Source organism: Gossypium arboreum, chromosome 5 (genome assembly GCF_025698485.1).
Source record: "Gossypium arboreum isolate Shixiya-1 chromosome 5, ASM2569848v2, whole genome shotgun sequence".
NCBI classification, from domain to species: Eukaryota; Viridiplantae; Streptophyta; class Magnoliopsida; order Malvales; family Malvaceae; genus Gossypium; species Gossypium arboreum.
Window position 1 is genome coordinate 22,305,844 of NC_069074.1, and position 17,878 is coordinate 22,323,721.

The 17,878-nt window shown below is 30.7% G+C and overlaps 2 protein-coding genes and 1 long non-coding RNA gene across 4 annotated transcripts; 2 read left to right on the forward strand and 1 right to left on the reverse strand.

Moving 5' to 3' along the window:
• Nucleotides 1–663: 663 nt before the first annotated feature.
• LOC108489844 (UDP-galactose transporter 1-like) lies at nt 664–4,996 on the reverse strand. 2 transcript variants are annotated; one of them, XM_017794522.2, is made up of 5 exons: nt 4,357–4,996; nt 2,941–3,190; nt 2,626–2,833; nt 1,546–1,777; nt 664–1,279 (listed from the first exon to the last, which is right to left on the reverse strand). In XM_017794522.2, the coding sequence occupies exons 1-5, from the start codon at nt 4,465–4,467 to the stop codon at nt 1,049–1,051; spliced, it is 1,032 nt and encodes a 343-aa protein (XP_017650011.1). In that variant the 5' UTR covers nt 4,468–4,996; the 3' UTR covers nt 664–1,048. The 2 variants fall into 2 exon arrangements, with proteins under 2 accessions (XP_017650011.1, XP_052884660.1); XM_053028700.1 differs by having other exon boundaries at nt 2,941–3,084; nt 4,357–4,888.
• A 2,843-nt stretch (nt 4,997–7,839) lies between these two features.
• Nucleotides 7,840–13,780, forward strand: LOC108453807 (uncharacterized). The gene is made up of 10 exons (XM_017752120.2): nt 7,840–8,016; nt 8,907–9,130; nt 9,414–9,447; nt 9,582–9,718; nt 11,029–11,095; nt 11,692–11,791; nt 12,188–12,351; nt 12,607–12,653; nt 12,720–12,770; nt 13,078–13,780. Exons 1-10 carry the CDS (start codon nt 7,944–7,946, stop codon nt 13,453–13,455), a joined length of 1,275 nt encoding a protein of 424 aa, XP_017607609.1. The 5' UTR covers nt 7,840–7,943; the 3' UTR covers nt 13,456–13,780.
• A 2,106-nt stretch (nt 13,781–15,886) lies between these two features.
• On the forward strand, nt 15,887–16,842 carry LOC128293151 (uncharacterized). The gene is made up of 2 exons (XR_008283232.1): nt 15,887–16,005; nt 16,633–16,842. It is a non-coding gene; the product is annotated as an uncharacterized LOC128293151 (long non-coding RNA).
• Nucleotides 16,843–17,878: the final 1,036 nt, after the last annotated feature.

Consider the following 17,878-nt stretch of genomic DNA (forward strand, 5'->3'; position numbering starts at 1 on the left):
AACAAAATTTGGTGATTGTCTAATGAAATTGAGGGCATTGCTCTTTCAAAATATGTTTATTTTACTTCTGTAAAAATGGGTTAATTTGGGGTTTTTAATTTTCAACTTTAGTTGGAAACATGTTAGGGTCAATTTATTTGGGATAAAAAATACTTTTGAAATAAAAACATTACTAAACAAGTTACTGATGAATTTTTAAAAAATATTTTTGGGACAAAAATGCTTTGAAAAAATACTTTTTTTGATTAAAAGTAGAAGAAAAAAATTTTAACTTCTGCTCAAAAGTAATTTTTAGAACAAAAGTATTTTTGAAAATTTTTTGAAAAGTATTACTAAATATCAGGAGTGATATGTAAACCAAGTAGTCTGATTTGGATATTTCAGATTATAGTACTTCAAACATCACAATTCCCATACTTGCTTCTTCAGTTGCTACCATGTAACCAAACGCAACTCAAGTTATAAGAACTTCATATTCGAGTCCGACTTTGAAATCTAAAACTCAGTTCAAATTTGACTAAGTTTCATTTGAGATAAAAACAAACTTGAAAGCACTCGGTTAGACTTTATTACATACTAAAACATGAACTGAATTCTCATACTTCAATTTTTTATTATTTCAGCCTAACTTGAGTTCAAAAATGAAATTTTTCAATACATAACTAAAAAAAATAAAATCTCGATTAATCTTGCAGCTTGTTCAAATCAAATATCAAAATACTTGAATCCAACTCAATCAATACTAGAACTTGAGTCAACAATGGTCGAGCTGAACTTGAGTGACTTACAAACTAGTATCGGGAAACAGAGAGTCTGAGCAGCAAAATGGAGAAAATTTCCATTGATTTCATGTACTACATATTTGAGGCACTCTAACAAATAAAGAGATGTAAGAAAATAATTTCTGTATCTGAGAGAACAAAATATGTTAAAAACTTCCCCAACTGAGTAAATCTAACGTAGAACCGCACAAGGTGATAAAATCAACCTTTCCAAATCATGCCATTTCTTTGTATCATCCAAGAACCCCCATGCATAACAACCTAAATTAGATCTTGTCATCTAACTTATCATTATTATTTACAAGGGGTAGTAGTTGTTCCATCCTGTTCCTAGGTGTCCGGGGTGTTCGTGGTGTTCCAGGTGGCTGTTGAGAAAGCAAGTGTCGGACGTACCCGTAAAATGTACATCCCACAAGTGTGATACCACAGCCAACAGCATTTAGACCCGAAATCGGGTTTTTGAATATCATCCATGAAATCAACACAGCAACTGCTACCTGCATCAGAAAAGCATTAGAATAATGAATACCACATTCAAAATGATGAACAGGAAGCTTTAAAGCGTTTAAGCACCAGAAATCTGCTACAATTTACCACAAAATTTCAGGACTCTGCAGAATCCGAAAAATACATTCATCTAAATAATCAAATCTACGGTAATGTAAACAACTTAAGCCTAGAACACCACAATCAATGACAACAATTATAATACTAAAATGAGTCAGAATATGATAAGAATCCCTCTTCACTAGATAAATCTCACCTTAAGGTTCCCAGCAACATTAAATGTTACAGCCGTAGTTGAGTGAATCACGTAAAAGATGGAGAAGTTAAGACAGAAAGCCAGCACTCCAGAGCTGAAAATAATGACGAGAGCTGGCCAGGGAGAAGGGTGTGTCTCAAACCATTCCATAATGCCATTACCTTCTAGTAACATTGCTGGTACTCCCAAGATCAAGGTTGCAAAAGGTGCCATGTAGTAGACAGTGTTTATGCTATAAGAGCATGCACCAAAAAATATAAAGTGAACCAAGATCAGAGAACGTGTGAATTAATAAGTTGGAGCGAAACACTTCTCCACAAGTAACACATGATTACTCTTAAATATATAAATAAATAAAAACAAATAGCTTTGCTCAAGAAAAAGAATAAGCAAGTCTCTATGTGGTATTACGGAAATCACATTCGTCCACATAGGCTAGGAATGCAATTAACTCTTAAAACACTACAGCAGTAATATCAAAGCTTTCAGGCTAAAAATGGAAGGAATTTATCACGGCTTTTATTCTGAAAAAGTTTTGATCACAAGTTTCTAAGTTATGATGCATGCATGTCAAATACTTAGCTTAACAGAATAGTTTGTGAAGCACTACTTGATAGTTATGAAATAATGGCAGTAATTGTTGTTCAACTAAATATTTCCTTGTTCATAGTTCAATCCAGGGACACAGAGTGTCGTGTCAACCAGAAGTTTGCCAGTCAAAAGTTATCTTCCTGAAAGTAAAAATCTATGCTAATGGAGATTGTGAAGCCAAGGAAATGGCACTCATTCAATTTGTTAGCGAAACAGTATAAACTACATGAAAAAAAAAAGAAGGAATCGTCATACAAAAATGCAGAGGAAAAGATGACTGACAAGTGTAGCAAAATTATATGCTAGCTGCAAAAGACACAACACTAAGTGAAGTGTAGAATTAACTAAATTTTTGCATCAAGAATATTCCATGGCCGTCATAAACTAATTAATACATTGAGCATGAGCTTAGCTTCAAATCCATTTTTCTTAAATTTCAACCTTTTCCAATTTGTCAAATATAGCCATGAGAACAAATGACAACAGTACCTATCAAACTTGTATCCATGCAGCAGTGATTCAGCAAGGATAGTCTTTGTAGAAGTAGCTAAACATCCAAATAAGGCAGCACAAAAACCAAACATATTAAAACTAAGCTCTGTAATAGATGTGAGAAGAATTCCTCCAACAATAGGAATCAAAGAGGCCCAAATTCGCCAATCAAAGTACTTCCTCCAAACTAGCCACTGCAAAATAACTATCATGAACATACAAGATTAGATGTGATGACGGCATGCATGCAAGACTTATACCAAGATAATGCGCATAAAAGTTATGATTAGGCTTATAATTTCTAAATCTCACCTGTTGTAGCAGGAGTGAATGACTTTATAGTCTGCATAAAAGAAACTGGGATGTAGCGCAAACTGACATTTCCCAACACTATGTTGACGCAGAATACAAAAGACATGGGAAATATCCTTTTCCAGCGATCTTCAGGATCAACCACTATTAGAGGTTTAAGCTTTAGCACTTTGATTACCATATATGCTCCAAATGATGAAGTTATGAAGTGAACGCATGATACTGATAGAGGGAACTTGAAATCCAATTTCTGGAATTATAAATTTTTTTAAAAAGAATTAAGAAAAGAAAAACAACATCAACATTGTCATATTCCAGAACTTTGTCAATAAGTGTCAAAATCAACCAATTGCAATCTAAGGTACCATTATCCCATCTAACAATTGAATGATCATTGAATGGTTATACTTTCTTATGTCCACTACGAAAAAAAGATCAAAGGAAAACATTTAATGAAAAATAAATTCATGTCAGGTTTTTCATTCAGCTGAAGAACAGCCGAAAAGATTCGGTTCCCACTTATGCCGATATTAAAGTTGCAGACTATCTCAATGCTCAGCATTAAATCAGGGAAGCAGCAGAGATAGAAGGTGTTTTAAGCACCTCAAATGCTTCCAAAGATTCCATTAAACCGTCCAAAAAATTTAGGCTAATTCATTAAGCTGGAAAATGCACTTATCAAGCCAAAAACTTCAAGGTTTGAGTTTAAACCCATAACATGCTAAACAGTAAACCCTACTCTTCTCCCCTCTCATCAAACATTTATCATAAAAATAAAATAAACATTATAATACCAATATATGAAGAATCATATGTATCAACATTTAATTTATTTATTATAATCCTAGATCTGTTGCTTATGAACCCAGACAAAAGCTTAAAGCGGCAGCCACATCACTATAACATGAAAATTAAAAATGACAGCCTAACCATGATTCTTGAATCTTTCTTCTAAGATGCATAATTTAAGTCCATAATCAGGCCGCAACTCTAGATTTCAAAATTAAATTAAATACTAATAAACACGAAAAGAACCTAATACTGTTAATAATACATAATTTACAAACTAAACTGTACCAGTTAAAATCTTGCAACCCCTTTAAATTATATTTTTTATAATATGTATTGTTTAATAAATTTTATTGAGCTTAGTTATACTTATAGCCCACATCACAACTTCGGTTTTTAATATATAATTCTGGAAAAGGCAAGTTGTACTCTAGCAAAGCATTAACAAGAATCAATCAAGAAACTAGAGCAAACTGAATCGAAGCAGAGGAAAAAAGGCATCGAAAGTATATATAACACAACAAAAGAGAATTACATGAACATCAAATAATTAGATCAAATATAAGAAAATTTAATATAAAACTGGAAGTGTGAAGATCGATAAAACAAATTTAAAGAAAAAGGAACCTGAAAGATCCATTTGTTAATGATAATGACGGTTACATTAAAACCCCACCACTGGACAATTGCCAGAAGAGATCTGCAAACACTCCACTGACATAATCTCCCTTCCTCCATTTCTCTTCCCTCCCTCTCCTTCTCCCAACAATTCCCACGCACAAAAAAAAACACAGATCACCAAATTCAAAAACCAAGAACCAAAAACCCACCTTCAAATTTTTCGTTTATAGAGCATTGAATTAAAAAAAAAGGGTAGCTAAGATGTAAATAAAGAAAGAGAGAGAGAAAGACAAAAACAAAAAGAAAAACTTAACGAAAATGTGAGAGAGGGTGTAACGGTGGAAGCAGGCTTTTCTTCCCTTGTGAATTACCCCCTCTCTCCCTCCCTCATTTCTCTCCCTCTAATATTATGGGTTGAATTTTAATTTTTCCCAATCGATCTATTTTTGTTTCATTTTTACTATGTCTATTTATTTTACTTTTTGCTCCTAGGAAATGGGGATGATTTAAGCCGTCGATAGGATAAACTATAATTTAGATTTGTTATATTGACTTTAATTTCTATCGTCAGATATTGTCTAGTCGTAGATCTGATCTCACTTGGGAGAAACCTCATACTACCCTCTTTTTCTTTTTTTCTGCCCTTGGGGAATTTCTCATCTGTAAAATGAAATAAAGTGGGAGATAATTACGGGTAAACTTTTCTCTTTAATTAATGTGCACTGTAAATTCCGGATACAACTAACTGCCCTTCTCTTTGCGAATATTTATTTACTCTTTCTTTAGCTTTCAAAAATTATTTACTTTTTCTCAAGGATGGGAATAATTATTTACTGGTTATTTTATTACTAGCTACAATAAATATAAATATATTATTTTCGAATAGGATTTTATTTTTCAATTCTATTAATAATTTGAATAAGTTTTGATAATATTTTATTGAAAATTTGAATGTTTAAAAAGCAATTTAAAAAAAAGATAAATTGACGAAAATATCGTATGTTTAAAAATGTGAACCTTAATAATTATTGAACGATTTTGTCTTTAAACTCTACTCCTAAACTTTTCCTAACAAAGTTAGCCTCCTTTCAACAAATAACTCAAATGGTAACATTCTCATTTATAAGTGCCTTACACAAGGAAATTTTCTATAAACTTCACTTCATATACTTTTGTCAATTAAGGGTCGCTCAGTCATACTTTTGAAGGTGGAAAAATGTTTTTCAACCCTCAAAAGCAATGCCAAAGACTTGGCTTTTCGGTCGAAAGTGTGGAGAAACAGTGATTTTAGCAAAAGTTGAGTTTAGGTATTTTTAATTTTTGCGTTTTGAAGTGTAAATTATTAAAATATTCTTATTTGTATTAATTATATTTTTACTTGTATTAATTATTTAAAATATATTTAAATTTTGGATTAATTTATATTCTATTTAAATATTAAACTATTTAAATATTATTTATTATTATATTTAAAATTTTAAAATATTTTATGTATAATTATATTAAATTATTTAAATATTATTTAAATTATTTTTTTTATTTTTTATTTTTAACATCATATCTAAAATAGATATTTTAACTTCTCAAATTTATTTATTAGTAAAATCGAAAATTAGTACATTGAAATATACTCTCTTTTTTTGTTAATAAACGTAATTCAATCTTGATTTGATTGTAAAGATGTTAAATTGCTAGAATTAATGGACACAAATTCGGTTCAAGCAAACCATAAGAAAGTAAGTTTTGGACATTAAATATAAACTTTTGGTATTGTAAAAAGAATATCTTTATCTTAGATTGATCTAGTTAGTAATGGATACGTGGTTGACAGTAATCTTTTAGAAATTTGATTTATACATACTATGATTTTGAATGAATGGTAAATTAAATTTTGGCATGTTCTAAATGAGCAAAACAATGTTGCAGATTGCATAGCAATGATGTCGAATGGAGATTTAAATGTGAAATATTATTTTGTTGAGCCACTTGAGGGTGTTCAGAATTTACTAAAGAACGATATTTAACAATCTGAAATAAGGTCTGACTCTTAGTAAAGTCGTGTAATTAGAAGTTTACTTCTATTTCTTTTAACCAAAAAATAATAATATTTTTTATCTATCGATGCATTATTTAGATTATTATTTAAGTCTCTAATTAAATCAGTGTCACAAGTTAGTTGGTCATCAAATTAATTGTGAATTTATAAAAAATTAATGTTATTGGACTTGAACTCGTGCTTTTTACATCAATAATTTTTTTTAACATTTAACCAAATCTTTATTTTAATATAATATTTACATTTTAATTGTATTATGACTACTTTATTACATCCATCAATTGTATATATACATCTCTATACTATTAGTGTCACAATTTAATTAGACACCAACTCAATTAAAAAATTAGAAAAATATCATTTTATAATTAAAATAAATTATATCATTCAATAGTATGCATAGAAAAAATATGAGGTTCAACTCTAAAAGGTGTACAAGGATCAATGACCAAAACTCTATCAATCAACTGATATAGAAATTCAATTTTTATCTCTCAACATGGTACTTGAATAAGTCGATGGATGTATGTTCCGTAAAGTCCGTAGCAAGGTAATATAAATTTTATAGAGTTAAATTTCAAAAATTAAAAAGTATAGAGAATAAAATTATCGAATTGAAATAAAAATAGAGGCGTTTATGAGTCATATCGAGCTAGTTTATGTTTAATATTAATATATTTTATATTTGCCAAAACCTAGACTGAGTCAAAATATAAGCCTCAAAATTTGCTTAAATCCGTCTATATTTATAAACAATTAAACCTTTCTAAACTCGTACATATTATTATTTTATTTTAAAATTTTTATATTATTTTAATTTAATATTATTATTTATTTTAGATATTTTCTTTTAGTAAAATTTAAAACATAAGCATTTTAAATATTTTCTAATGTTTACATTACAATATATATTTAATTTATTTGATATAAATTACATAATATATAAAAATTACAAAATAAAAAAGCCATGCGAGGCTAGATTCAAGCCTTAAATATTGAAATTAAACTCGATCCATATTTTAAAAGAGACTAAGTTTTTATCCAAGCTCATTTTTAGGTTTTATATTTTTGTTAACTCTTTCACATTTCGTAGGAGAGTAATCAGGCTCAAGGTCCTTATAGCATAATTTCACAAGGTTAATGTACCATTTTGTATATGAATTTGACTTCAATATTTAATTCGATACTTAAGTTTAACTTTAATATTCAATTTAATATCTAGATCAAGCGACATCATGAGACCCAATAAATATTTGACATGTGTGCAATATTAAAAGAAATAGGTACACAAAAACTCTAAGTGACAAATTAAACCTTGAGACAAAAGAAACTTAAGTGTCAAAATGAAAAAAAGTTTAGTACCAAAATCTGAAAAAAAAATAAAAACTTAGTATTAAATTGAACATTGAAGCTAATATTAGGTACCAAATAATATATTCACCCTTCTTATAATTCAGTACTAGAAATTGAAGTCCCCAACTCTGGCGAAAACACAAAACAAAGCAAGAGGTGGTTTAAGCTGTCTTTGCAAAATTGGATGGGTAAATTAAAGTCCGATTCTCCCCTCTCTCGTCGCATCGTTCGATCCTTTTTGGATTTCCTCGACTCAGGTACTCTCTCTATCTCGCCTTTGATTTTATTCGCTATTTTTTTCAATTCAATTAGGTTAGCTTAGCGTTTGTCACTGATTTATTTTTTTTCCTTTTTGCATTATTTTTTAAATGATTTTCTTTTGCATTGTTCTTTATTTCACCATGGTGCAAAAGCGGAATTAGCTCCTTTACTGATTGATTTTGACTTTTGCAAAGCGCAATTAGCTTAATTCTACTTGGAAATTTAGGGTTTGCAACTGCTAATTCGGAGTTAAAGTGATGCTTTCTTAGTTTCATGGAGTGTGTTAAGGGTGGAAAGAAAAGAGGTGTTATGAATAAGGAGCGTTGTTGTTCGACAATTCAGTGTAGACAAATGAATTGTGGGATTATGTGATTGCTAGGTTTCAATAAAATTAGGAAGTGCAGCATTAGCTATAGAATGATACCATTGGAGAACGGCTCTAGAAGTCTTTGGGCACAATATAGAATTTGATCGATCTTTAAATTATCCGGGAAAAAAATGGTGTAAACATTTGGAACTTTGTCCTAAAAGCTGCATCATCGTTGGTTTGTAAGAAAACAAATTGACTGGTTTTGTGTGCATCCTCTTTAAAATTGACAAGGGTCCTTTTTATATGCATGACTGGTATCATGTTTTTTAAATGGCAACTTTTAAGTTCATTGATATCATCACATTATACTGGTTGCTTGCATCCTCTATACTATACAGTTTATGTCTTTTATTTCATCTCCCTTATTTTATTATTTGGGCGGGTGAGTGTTTAGGGCTTTAAGCGATTTGAAGGGGGAGATTTGCTGAGTATTTCCTAGTCATATACTTCTTCATTCACTTTGTATTCTCATCTTGTTATATATTTTCTAATAATAATCCTGTTTCTGTAAAATAGTTGAACCCGCCCCAGGGGTTGATCTTGAAGGCCTTGAAGTTGCTAGGGAATGTTTGGTGGAGGTGTTTAAACTTGACTCAGCTTCTATAAATTATGTCAAACCTGATCTATTAATTGACATATTCAGTTCACTGGATGAAAGTGAGGATAAGAAAATTAAATCAGATCTAAGTCACAGGGGTACTTCTGATAATGCCACTGCTTCACTTTCTGCCCATGATATCGTAAGTGCTAATTCCTTGGCGGCATTAAAATTGGTATTTCATGATCACTATTTTCTTTTTGAAATTGATTTAAAGTATATTTGGGTCCAGGATTTAATTTAGGCACCATGTATGTCATCTAAAATTTAATATGGGAAAATTTTTCTCTACATACGGTTCTCTTTCCCAGTTTCCTTATCATTGTATGGATGCTGTTTTAGTGGTATCCTGTCAGGGACATTTCTTCTTTTGTAGCACTTATTTTGTTTCTAATATGTTTGGTGTCTGGATTTTGCTAAATTAGGGGGATAACTGGACTAAAGAATCTCAGTCTACAGGTATGCCATGCTACTTATCTTGATAATTTCACATTTTGGACTTTTAATAATTGGGTTGAAATGATTTACCTTTGTATTATTTATTTTAATGTTTTAGGTTATACAAAGTAGTTCTAAACCAGGGTAACTTGCAGGAGTCTCAAAGGATGAACTCTTTGGGCAATTCTTTGCTGCAATAGAGAAAATTCACTTTCTGAGGGCCATGCCTGATGGGAATGATGATCCTGCCCAACTGGATAAAGCTACTCGTTTATTTGAAGACGCCGTAAATGTATGTTTTCCTCTGGTGTATATTAAACCTGTTCCACTAGATGGATGGTTAGCTTGCCTTGGTTTATGGTTATTGTTGCTTAATTAATTGTTGTAACGTGAAGGTTCTTTTTGAGATATTTTTAGATTTGCATTCAGGTTAAGTGTTAGATTTACATGTTTCATTGAAGTAGTTTCTCCATAGTGTATCCATACTTTGATTACATCATTGCACTCAGAAAATAGATTAACTGAATTACATGATTCCGATCATTTAAGAAGATTTTCTGGTCCTCATTTTTAGTAGGGATGTTCAGAAGGGAAATCTTATGATACTGAAACTAAAAGCTGAAATAAATTACTTGTCTATCTTCGTTGAAACTTGAGTGAAATTTGGAAATCAGAGTGTAGGGAAATTCTTCAAAAGAGTCTTTTGAAGATCAGGTATGGGGATTGTCAATCTTTCCCCATGGCATGGATTTATTCATCAGTAGTGTTCTTTGTCATATATGAGCTATTAGGATGAAAACCTGTGGTTGATTTCTTCTGATTATTTAGTAAGAACCGATCATGTCAAGCTTAATCATTGACCTCAGAGAATTATATGAGCAAACTCTTATCATTTATTTCTTAACTTGACATCCTGGCTTGCACAGCTGACAACGGCATCTTTATTTCCTCTTTTGGATTAATGTAACAGGTTCCTTTGAAAATTGGCCAACCTTTGAAGTTTTACACTTAGAGACAAACTCCAGCTTCTGCTATCTCTTATATTGAGAAACATATAATGCATTTATATTATCATCACATAGATACATGGTTCTAGAAACTGAAAGAGTGAAATGCTGATTTTTAGATTGTAGTTCCTGAAATAAGCATTCTCGACATAGTGGCTTATAATATTTGGATAGAAAGGTAGGTTAGTGAGCCAGCCTTAAAATTATGGTTATGACTGGGGATTGGAGAACCAAGGTAGTTATTACAGGTTGCAAGGTTATTCAGTTGCATGGCATCCTACTGAATTTAAGCATTTGCAATCTTTGCATTCTGCCGTGTAAGAAACATGATTATGAGGAAGGATATTAATATATGTTTTCTTTTTAGTGCTTTGAACTAGTTAGGAAGTTGGGATCCACTAGTGACATTTAAGTTCATCTTGCTTTCACATCACTAAATCAGGACTGACTGGCACTTGATCTTCATTATATTCTTATTCAGTTTAGATAACTTCTTGCAATTTATGTTTATTGTCATATTTTATTTTTACTTTCTAAAGATATCGGTTAGCTTCTGTAACAAACCTTTATTGATATCTTAAATTTTCCACATCAGGAGATGGAAAGGTCTGGTTGTCAGGCATTTGACCGTAAAAACCTGGCCGAGACATTCAAATGTCAAGGTAATAAAAATTTGTGTGCTTTTTTTTTTTTTTTGTTGGCAGTTAGTACTTCATATCTTTAACGTTTAATTTTAAGGGCTCATTGTTTGGAGAGGTTGAGAAAGTTTTGTTCTTCTCTTTCTTTTTTTTGTCTAATTTATGTATGCTTTATCTGTTTATTTGTTAAAAGTCATAAAATAGATGCTGTAAAAGCAGACCCTAGCAAATGAGCTCGCTTGATATCCAATCCATCCAACAGGATTTTTTTTACTTAACGATTTAAACTCAATTACTATATACCCTTATTGAGTAAAATGTAGAAAACATTAACATGAGCCTAAAGTCACCAAAATAGAAACAGGGCCTACCTAAATTGATTCTAAAGGACCCAAACCTAAAGTTACCAAAATGGAAACAGGTCCTACCTAAATTGATTCTAAAGGACCCAAACCTAAAGTCACCAAGGAACCCAATACCTGCAACTTTTTTATGATAACTGTTGCTTAAGAAGTGTCAATGTGCTTACCATATGTGATGTTTTGCCACGATCTTTTTAATATCTTGCACTGCTCATTCTCTGTAAAAGCTGCTCTTAAGTTATATTGTTTTGCTTTCAGGTAACAGGACCATGCAATCAAAGCAATACTCTGATGCGATAGAGCTGTATTCTATTGCTGTTTCTCTTTGTGATGATAATGCAGTTTATTATTGTAATCGGTACAGCAGTAATTTGCTCAAGCTGATAATTTGATATATATATATCTGTTCAATTTACCATATTTACCATATTTTTTTCCTTACCAAGAGATGGAAAGTCCTTATCCTGCTACGTCAAATTATTCTTGCACTATTAGGTCACCCTATGGGTTTCATTGAACACCGTAAAAGCTTTTAGACTTTGACTTTTAGGAATAGTAAACTTGTCTTTTCTGTTAATCATGTCCCAATAATATTAGGATTTAGGAATTTGATTCTTGTTAATGTTCGGTTTCTAGTAACTTTTAGAGATAGTACATATTTTTTGTATTTGATTGCAGCAAGTTTCTGCCATTTTCACACATTCATCTTCGTAAAAATGCAATGTCTGATTGAATTATAATCTTTGTTTCTCAGGGCTGCTGCTTACACTCAAATTCAGAAGTACAATGAAGCCATTAGAGACTGTCATAAATCCATTGAAATTGACCCAAATTACAGCAAGGCATACAGTCGTCTTGGTTTAGCATATTATGCTCAAGGCAACTATGCTGATGCAATTGAGAAAGGATTTAAGAAAGGTTGGCGGGAAATTATATCTGAACTATACAGTGTTACTATTAGGGACATCCAAATCTAAGATATAATTTATAAGCATTTATCTCTTAGTATGGATTGTCTTACATTCACAGTTAAAGAAAACTTCCACATTTTCTTAAAGTCCTTTTGATTTTCTTTCACCATATCAATAACAGATTAATGGTTGAAGATTCAATATGCTATCAAACATGGTAGTTTCTAACCTTTATTTTTTCTTTTTCGTTTAACTTGTGCAGCCTTGCAACTGGATCCAAACAATCAATCTGTGAAAGAAAATATTCAGGTAGGTTTCAGTGTTCCCTTTTTTACATCATTATTGTGATCTTGATGTTCTGCTTGTGATATCCAGGTAGCTGAGCAGAAATTGAATGATGAACAGCAAAGGGCAGAATGGGATCAGGTAATATGAACTATTAGTCGCTTATAATAAAAGAAATCTGTATGTTATAATTAACTCGCAATAATATCCATTACCAGTTTACCACCTCACAGTTTGACACTAAAAGACAGAATGTATGACTCTCTCAAGCCTGTTACCCTTGAAAATGGAACCCCATTTTGTTTACTCGGTTATTCTCAAGAAATTTTGCTATTTGAATTCTATTTTGAAATGATTTCTTATGTTTCTGTATATGCATAAGCATCCCTGATCTTTCTGATCCAGAATGTCTCATTTTCTTTTTCATCCTCTAATACCCGTCTTGCAGGGTGCTAGTTCCAGTCAAAATAATCAAGGATCCAATAACCAATCATCCGGATCAAGGAGTCATGGCGGATCATCTCCATTTACAATGCCTTTCGACGCTAGTTCCCTTCCAACGGAGATTGCAAGCATGCTTATGAATATGGCTTCAAGTGCATATCAGGGACAACCATCTCAAAACAGGCAGGGGGAAGACAATAACATTAATGGATCAGAAGAACCTGGGATAAGAGTAGGTGGGAACATCAACTTGAATTTCGGTGAGCAAATGCAAATACCAGAGGAATTAACCGGTGCTTTCAGATCTGTGATGGAAATGTTCTCGGGGACACCACCGCATGGAAACAACCAGGATACAAATGGAGGATCAGGTTCAAACTGAACTGCTATACAAACATGTACACCATACTATTTTGAACTTCCAATAGCTTATGCCTTGGGTTTTAACCATTTTTGCCCCCGCCCCTTTTGATTATTATAGAAAGTAAGTAGATACCAAACCAGCGATAGTGTATAATTCGTTGCAAAATGATGGAGCTGTTGAGATGATCAGATATCACTGCAAACTGTGTCGCTGAGAGTATTCCTTTTGTTTTGATTGTGGGTGATTGTAGACGCTTTGTCACGGGATCTTTTTTTGTTATACCTAACCTATCCAATCCTATATACTTTTATTAGGTTAGGAGATCATTTTTACCGGGGTAAAATTTGCAGTTAATTTCTTATTAGTTTTACAGTTGAATTTAGTAAATGTAATTGTTTCCGTTATTCATCAAATTGATTTGATATTACCACTAGACAGGAACAAATCACAGTCAACATTCACCATATTAGGCAACACACCTAAGCAATTTCTGGAAAGGAGAACGCTTCAAATTGATTCAATATTTTTATCATCTAGATTGATGATGCTATTTCTAATTGATGAAAATTTAAATCAAGGTAATTGGTATTGTATCAGTGGATGCACTATTTTTCTATTTTAACTGGCTTGAATTGGTACCTGTTTGTTTTGATATATTATTTTAAATTTATTAAAAAATATTTATAAATTAAATGAATAAGATTAAATAAATTTTAAATATAAAATATTTTTAATAAATTTTACAAATAAAATTCATCATTCAACAAACAAAGAAACAAAATCTTGTACATTAAACTACAAACTACAAAATTACCTCATGTATTGTATATTTTTTTCTTTTTTGCAACTTCATTCATGTATCAGCTAATGCTGCCGGTTTGGTCGAAATAGGGCAAAACAAGTCGGTGCAATTGGCATAACTCGGAATTTTCTTCTTTGCAAAAAAGAAAATTAAATGTTTTGCCTTACTGATAAAATGGTGCACACGGGGACCGTTACAGTAAAAATTAGTGCAGAATTGACTGCTTTGATTAAACATCAAAAAGATATCTAAATATTTTTAATTTGCTCAAAACTCTAGACGCATGGTTTATGTAAATAAAATATAAAATATAATGATTGGACTATTAAATATAAACTATACAAAAGAACATGAAAATGTGTAAAATCAATTTAATTTTTACACGTTTTTAAATTGAATCCATTCAAATAATAATAAAATTATACCATTCTTTAAATGTTTGTCTACATTAGGGTCATATATTGACAGTTCCAACTAATTGAAAAATTAAAAAAAATCGATTTTTCTCAACCCAAGACATTATAATATTTAATCTCTCCATTTTAATTTTATTTTTATATAAACTTTTAATATTTCAAATGAAATTTTTATAAATATATATATTAGGCTACGCAAATTTTTAGTCTATAAATAATAAGAATCCTATGGACTGGGAGAATAAAAACTGATGTATCTATACTTCAAAAATGTGATAATAGTCTATATTTTCAAATTAAACGATGATTAAATTAATAAAATTAAACCATGATTTGAATTAATAAAACTAAACCATGATTTAAATTAACACTTTGTTCAAATTTAAATAAGTCATAATATTCAAATTTATAATAATTCAAATCAACGTAATCCCCAAAAATGTCAAATGCTTCGAATATTTGCTCAACTAATATGAAATTTGAATTAAATTGTTTAAATTTACTTTTGTTTAAAAAATCAGAACTAACTTTTAAATAAATATTTAGAATCCATAGCCTTAAATTTTAATTTTAAAAATATTAAAAGTCCCAATAAATAATATATAAAAATTCAAAACACATTATTGCTTTTAAGAGAAAATTAAAATTTATTTTTATGAAATAAAACAAATTTTGTTTCCAACACCATTTAAATTTGATAATTTAAGCGAAATTGAAATAAATTTATTTCAATAAAAAATGATTTGATACAAACTATCAAATCAAATAGTCAATAATTACTTTGATCCATTTGTCACAAAATTATTGTAACATTCCGAAATAGGGCTAAACGGAACAGTGGTTGCGAAATCACAAATTCAGGGTAGAAAAAAATTTATTTTATTATTATTTTGAGGTTCATGGTATGATTACATGATTGTGCGAAAATTTCGTGATAAAATTCTATGCATAAAGTGCTTAAATTGAGGTTAAGGACTAAATCGAATAATTTGCAAAACTTACATTCTAGAAGTTTTAGTATGAAATTATTTTGGAATATTAATTAGGAGATCTTAAATGGTAATTTGACCAATTTTAAGTTCATGGACAAAATTAGGACATGGAAGGAATTTTTGAAAGTTTAGTAAGGAGGGGCATTTTGGTCATTTGGTTATTAACATTAATAAAAAGGTAAAAAGATGATAAAATTGTATCATCTTCTTCAAGTTACCAGCAGAACCTTACCTCTCTCCATAGCTGGGGTTTCTTCAACTTTCAAGCTTCATAATCAAGAAGAGCGAAATTCGAGAGTAGATCGGGAAAAAAAAGTAAAGGACTAAATTGTAAAGTTTAGTCACATTTTGTATCGAGGTAAGTTTACAGTAAATAAATGCAATATTATTTTATTTTACATTATTATTGTCAATTTCCAGCATTTATATATTTATGTTATGAAAATATTTAAAGTCGAATTTAAGGTGAAGTGACAGAGGAAAAGTGTTAGAAAGCCCGGTTGAACCCTAGGAATGTTAGGATATTAGGGTTGACAGACGTAATGAAATGAGCCATGTAAGTCCATATTAGAAATATGGCTTTGGAGACAGGATTGAGCCATGTAAGTCCATATTATATATGGCATTGGAGACAAGAATAATTCATGTAAGTCCATGTCAAAGACATGGCATTGGCAGGATAATATTGATAGACAGGAACGACCCTAGTATCCTTAGTATTCCGAATGGTTCAACGGGTCAGGATAAGAGTTAAATTACAGTGAATTAACAGCAAAGGAAAAGTAGATTATACTTATGAAAAAGGAAAGGTCAGGTAAGAAAGAAGGTAAGGGAATAAAGAAGAAGATAGAAATTGAGAAGTAAAGAAATTTATGATGTTAGATGATATTATGCATAATTATCCATTATGTTGAATGTTGTGATTTATTTGCTTGTAAGCTTACTAAGCCTAGTGCTTAATCTCTTTATTTTCTTCTTCTTATAGTACTTATCTAGCCACTCGGGGATCGAAGGAAACGTCGGAGGCCGATCACACTATCAAAGAAATAACTCGGTATAATTAGACGTTTTGTTTTGTGTATGGCATGTATAGAAACTTAGCTACTTTTGGTATAATATAAACAATGAATGATGTGTAAATACTTGCTAGTGATTAGCTAATAAAAATGGCCGATGATATGCATGTTTATTAATATGTATGATTGAATGGTGATTATCACATGAAAATTATGAAAAATGTGAAAATAACCTAAAAACAGATTCAAGTAACAGAAATGACGTAACTTTGAAAAATCACTAAAAATTGTAGAAACATAGTTTGAAGATGAATAGTATATGAAATTAAAGCTTATTATGTCTATTTTCTTATGAAATAAGAAAAACAGGTAAAGGTATTGTATTTTATGATATATCTGAGTTTTAGTGAAACAGGGTCAGAGCGATTTCTAGATCCCCTGTTTCAACTTTGGAAATTCACCATAAATTGTACAAAACTAATTAGAAGGTATACTTTATATGGTTATAATCCTTATTGAGTCTAGTTTCAGGAAAAATTTACGGATCTTAATTTTGAGTTTCGGAACTCAAGATATGAATTTTTAGGCGACTACGACGCAGAATGGCAGCACATTCCGAAATGCTTAAATAAACAATTTAAAACTATTTAAGTGATAGATTAAGTTTAGTAAGCCTCATGCTCGATTCTGACAACAGTCTCGGGTAAGGAGTGTTACAATTATTATGTTCCTAATAAGAACATTTATTAACACAATTTGGTTGGCGTACGAAGATAAAGATAAATTTATGATAAATTAATTGAAAGCTTCAAAGGAAGCCCAATTGATTAGGTGTCCATTTATCCAATAATAGTTTTATTAAAATCTATTTTATTATTTTTATTTATTTATTAATATCCAATACAATAATCATCACCATTTAAATCGGTAAAACTCATGTAGAACACTTTTATTAAATGTGAAAACCAACTTGTGAATGATGAATAAATATGCATGGGATATTAATGGATGAAAATGTAATGGGGGTGAAGCCAAACCCAAAATAACCTGAGTTTGAATAATTATTGTATAAAATAAAATCAAAAGCTTCAAGACGCATTAACCATGTCACTATGTTTAAGTTTCTATTGGCCCTTTATAAAGCCTAATAACTATCTATATCTTATACTAAAGAAAACAATTCACTAAACATTGAGTGGAGTATAACAAGAGTAT

Bases quoted from the DNA above. Each gene is read 5' to 3' on its own strand.
- LOC108489844 (XM_017794522.2), bottom strand. From the start codon at position 4,467: ATGGAGGAAGGGAGATTATGTCAGTGGAGTGTTTGCAGATCTCTTCTG. The intron at 2,834-2,940 runs GTGAGATTTAGA...TGTTCATGATAG, and splicing joins ATTCACTCCTGCTACAACAG to TTATTTTGCAGTGGCTAGTT. The intron at 1,778-2,625 runs GTACTGTTGTCA...ATGCTCTTATAG, and splicing joins CATGGATACAAGTTTGATAG to CATAAACACTGTCTACTACA.
- LOC108453807 (XM_017752120.2), top strand. From the start codon at position 7,944: ATGGGTAAATTAAAGTCCGATTCTCCCCTCTCTCGTCGCATCGTTCGA. The intron at 9,719-11,028 runs GTATGTTTTCCT...TTTCCACATCAG, and splicing joins TATTTGAAGACGCCGTAAAT to GAGATGGAAAGGTCTGGTTG. The intron at 12,654-12,719 runs GTAGGTTTCAGT...TGTGATATCCAG, and splicing joins CTGTGAAAGAAAATATTCAG to GTAGCTGAGCAGAAATTGAA.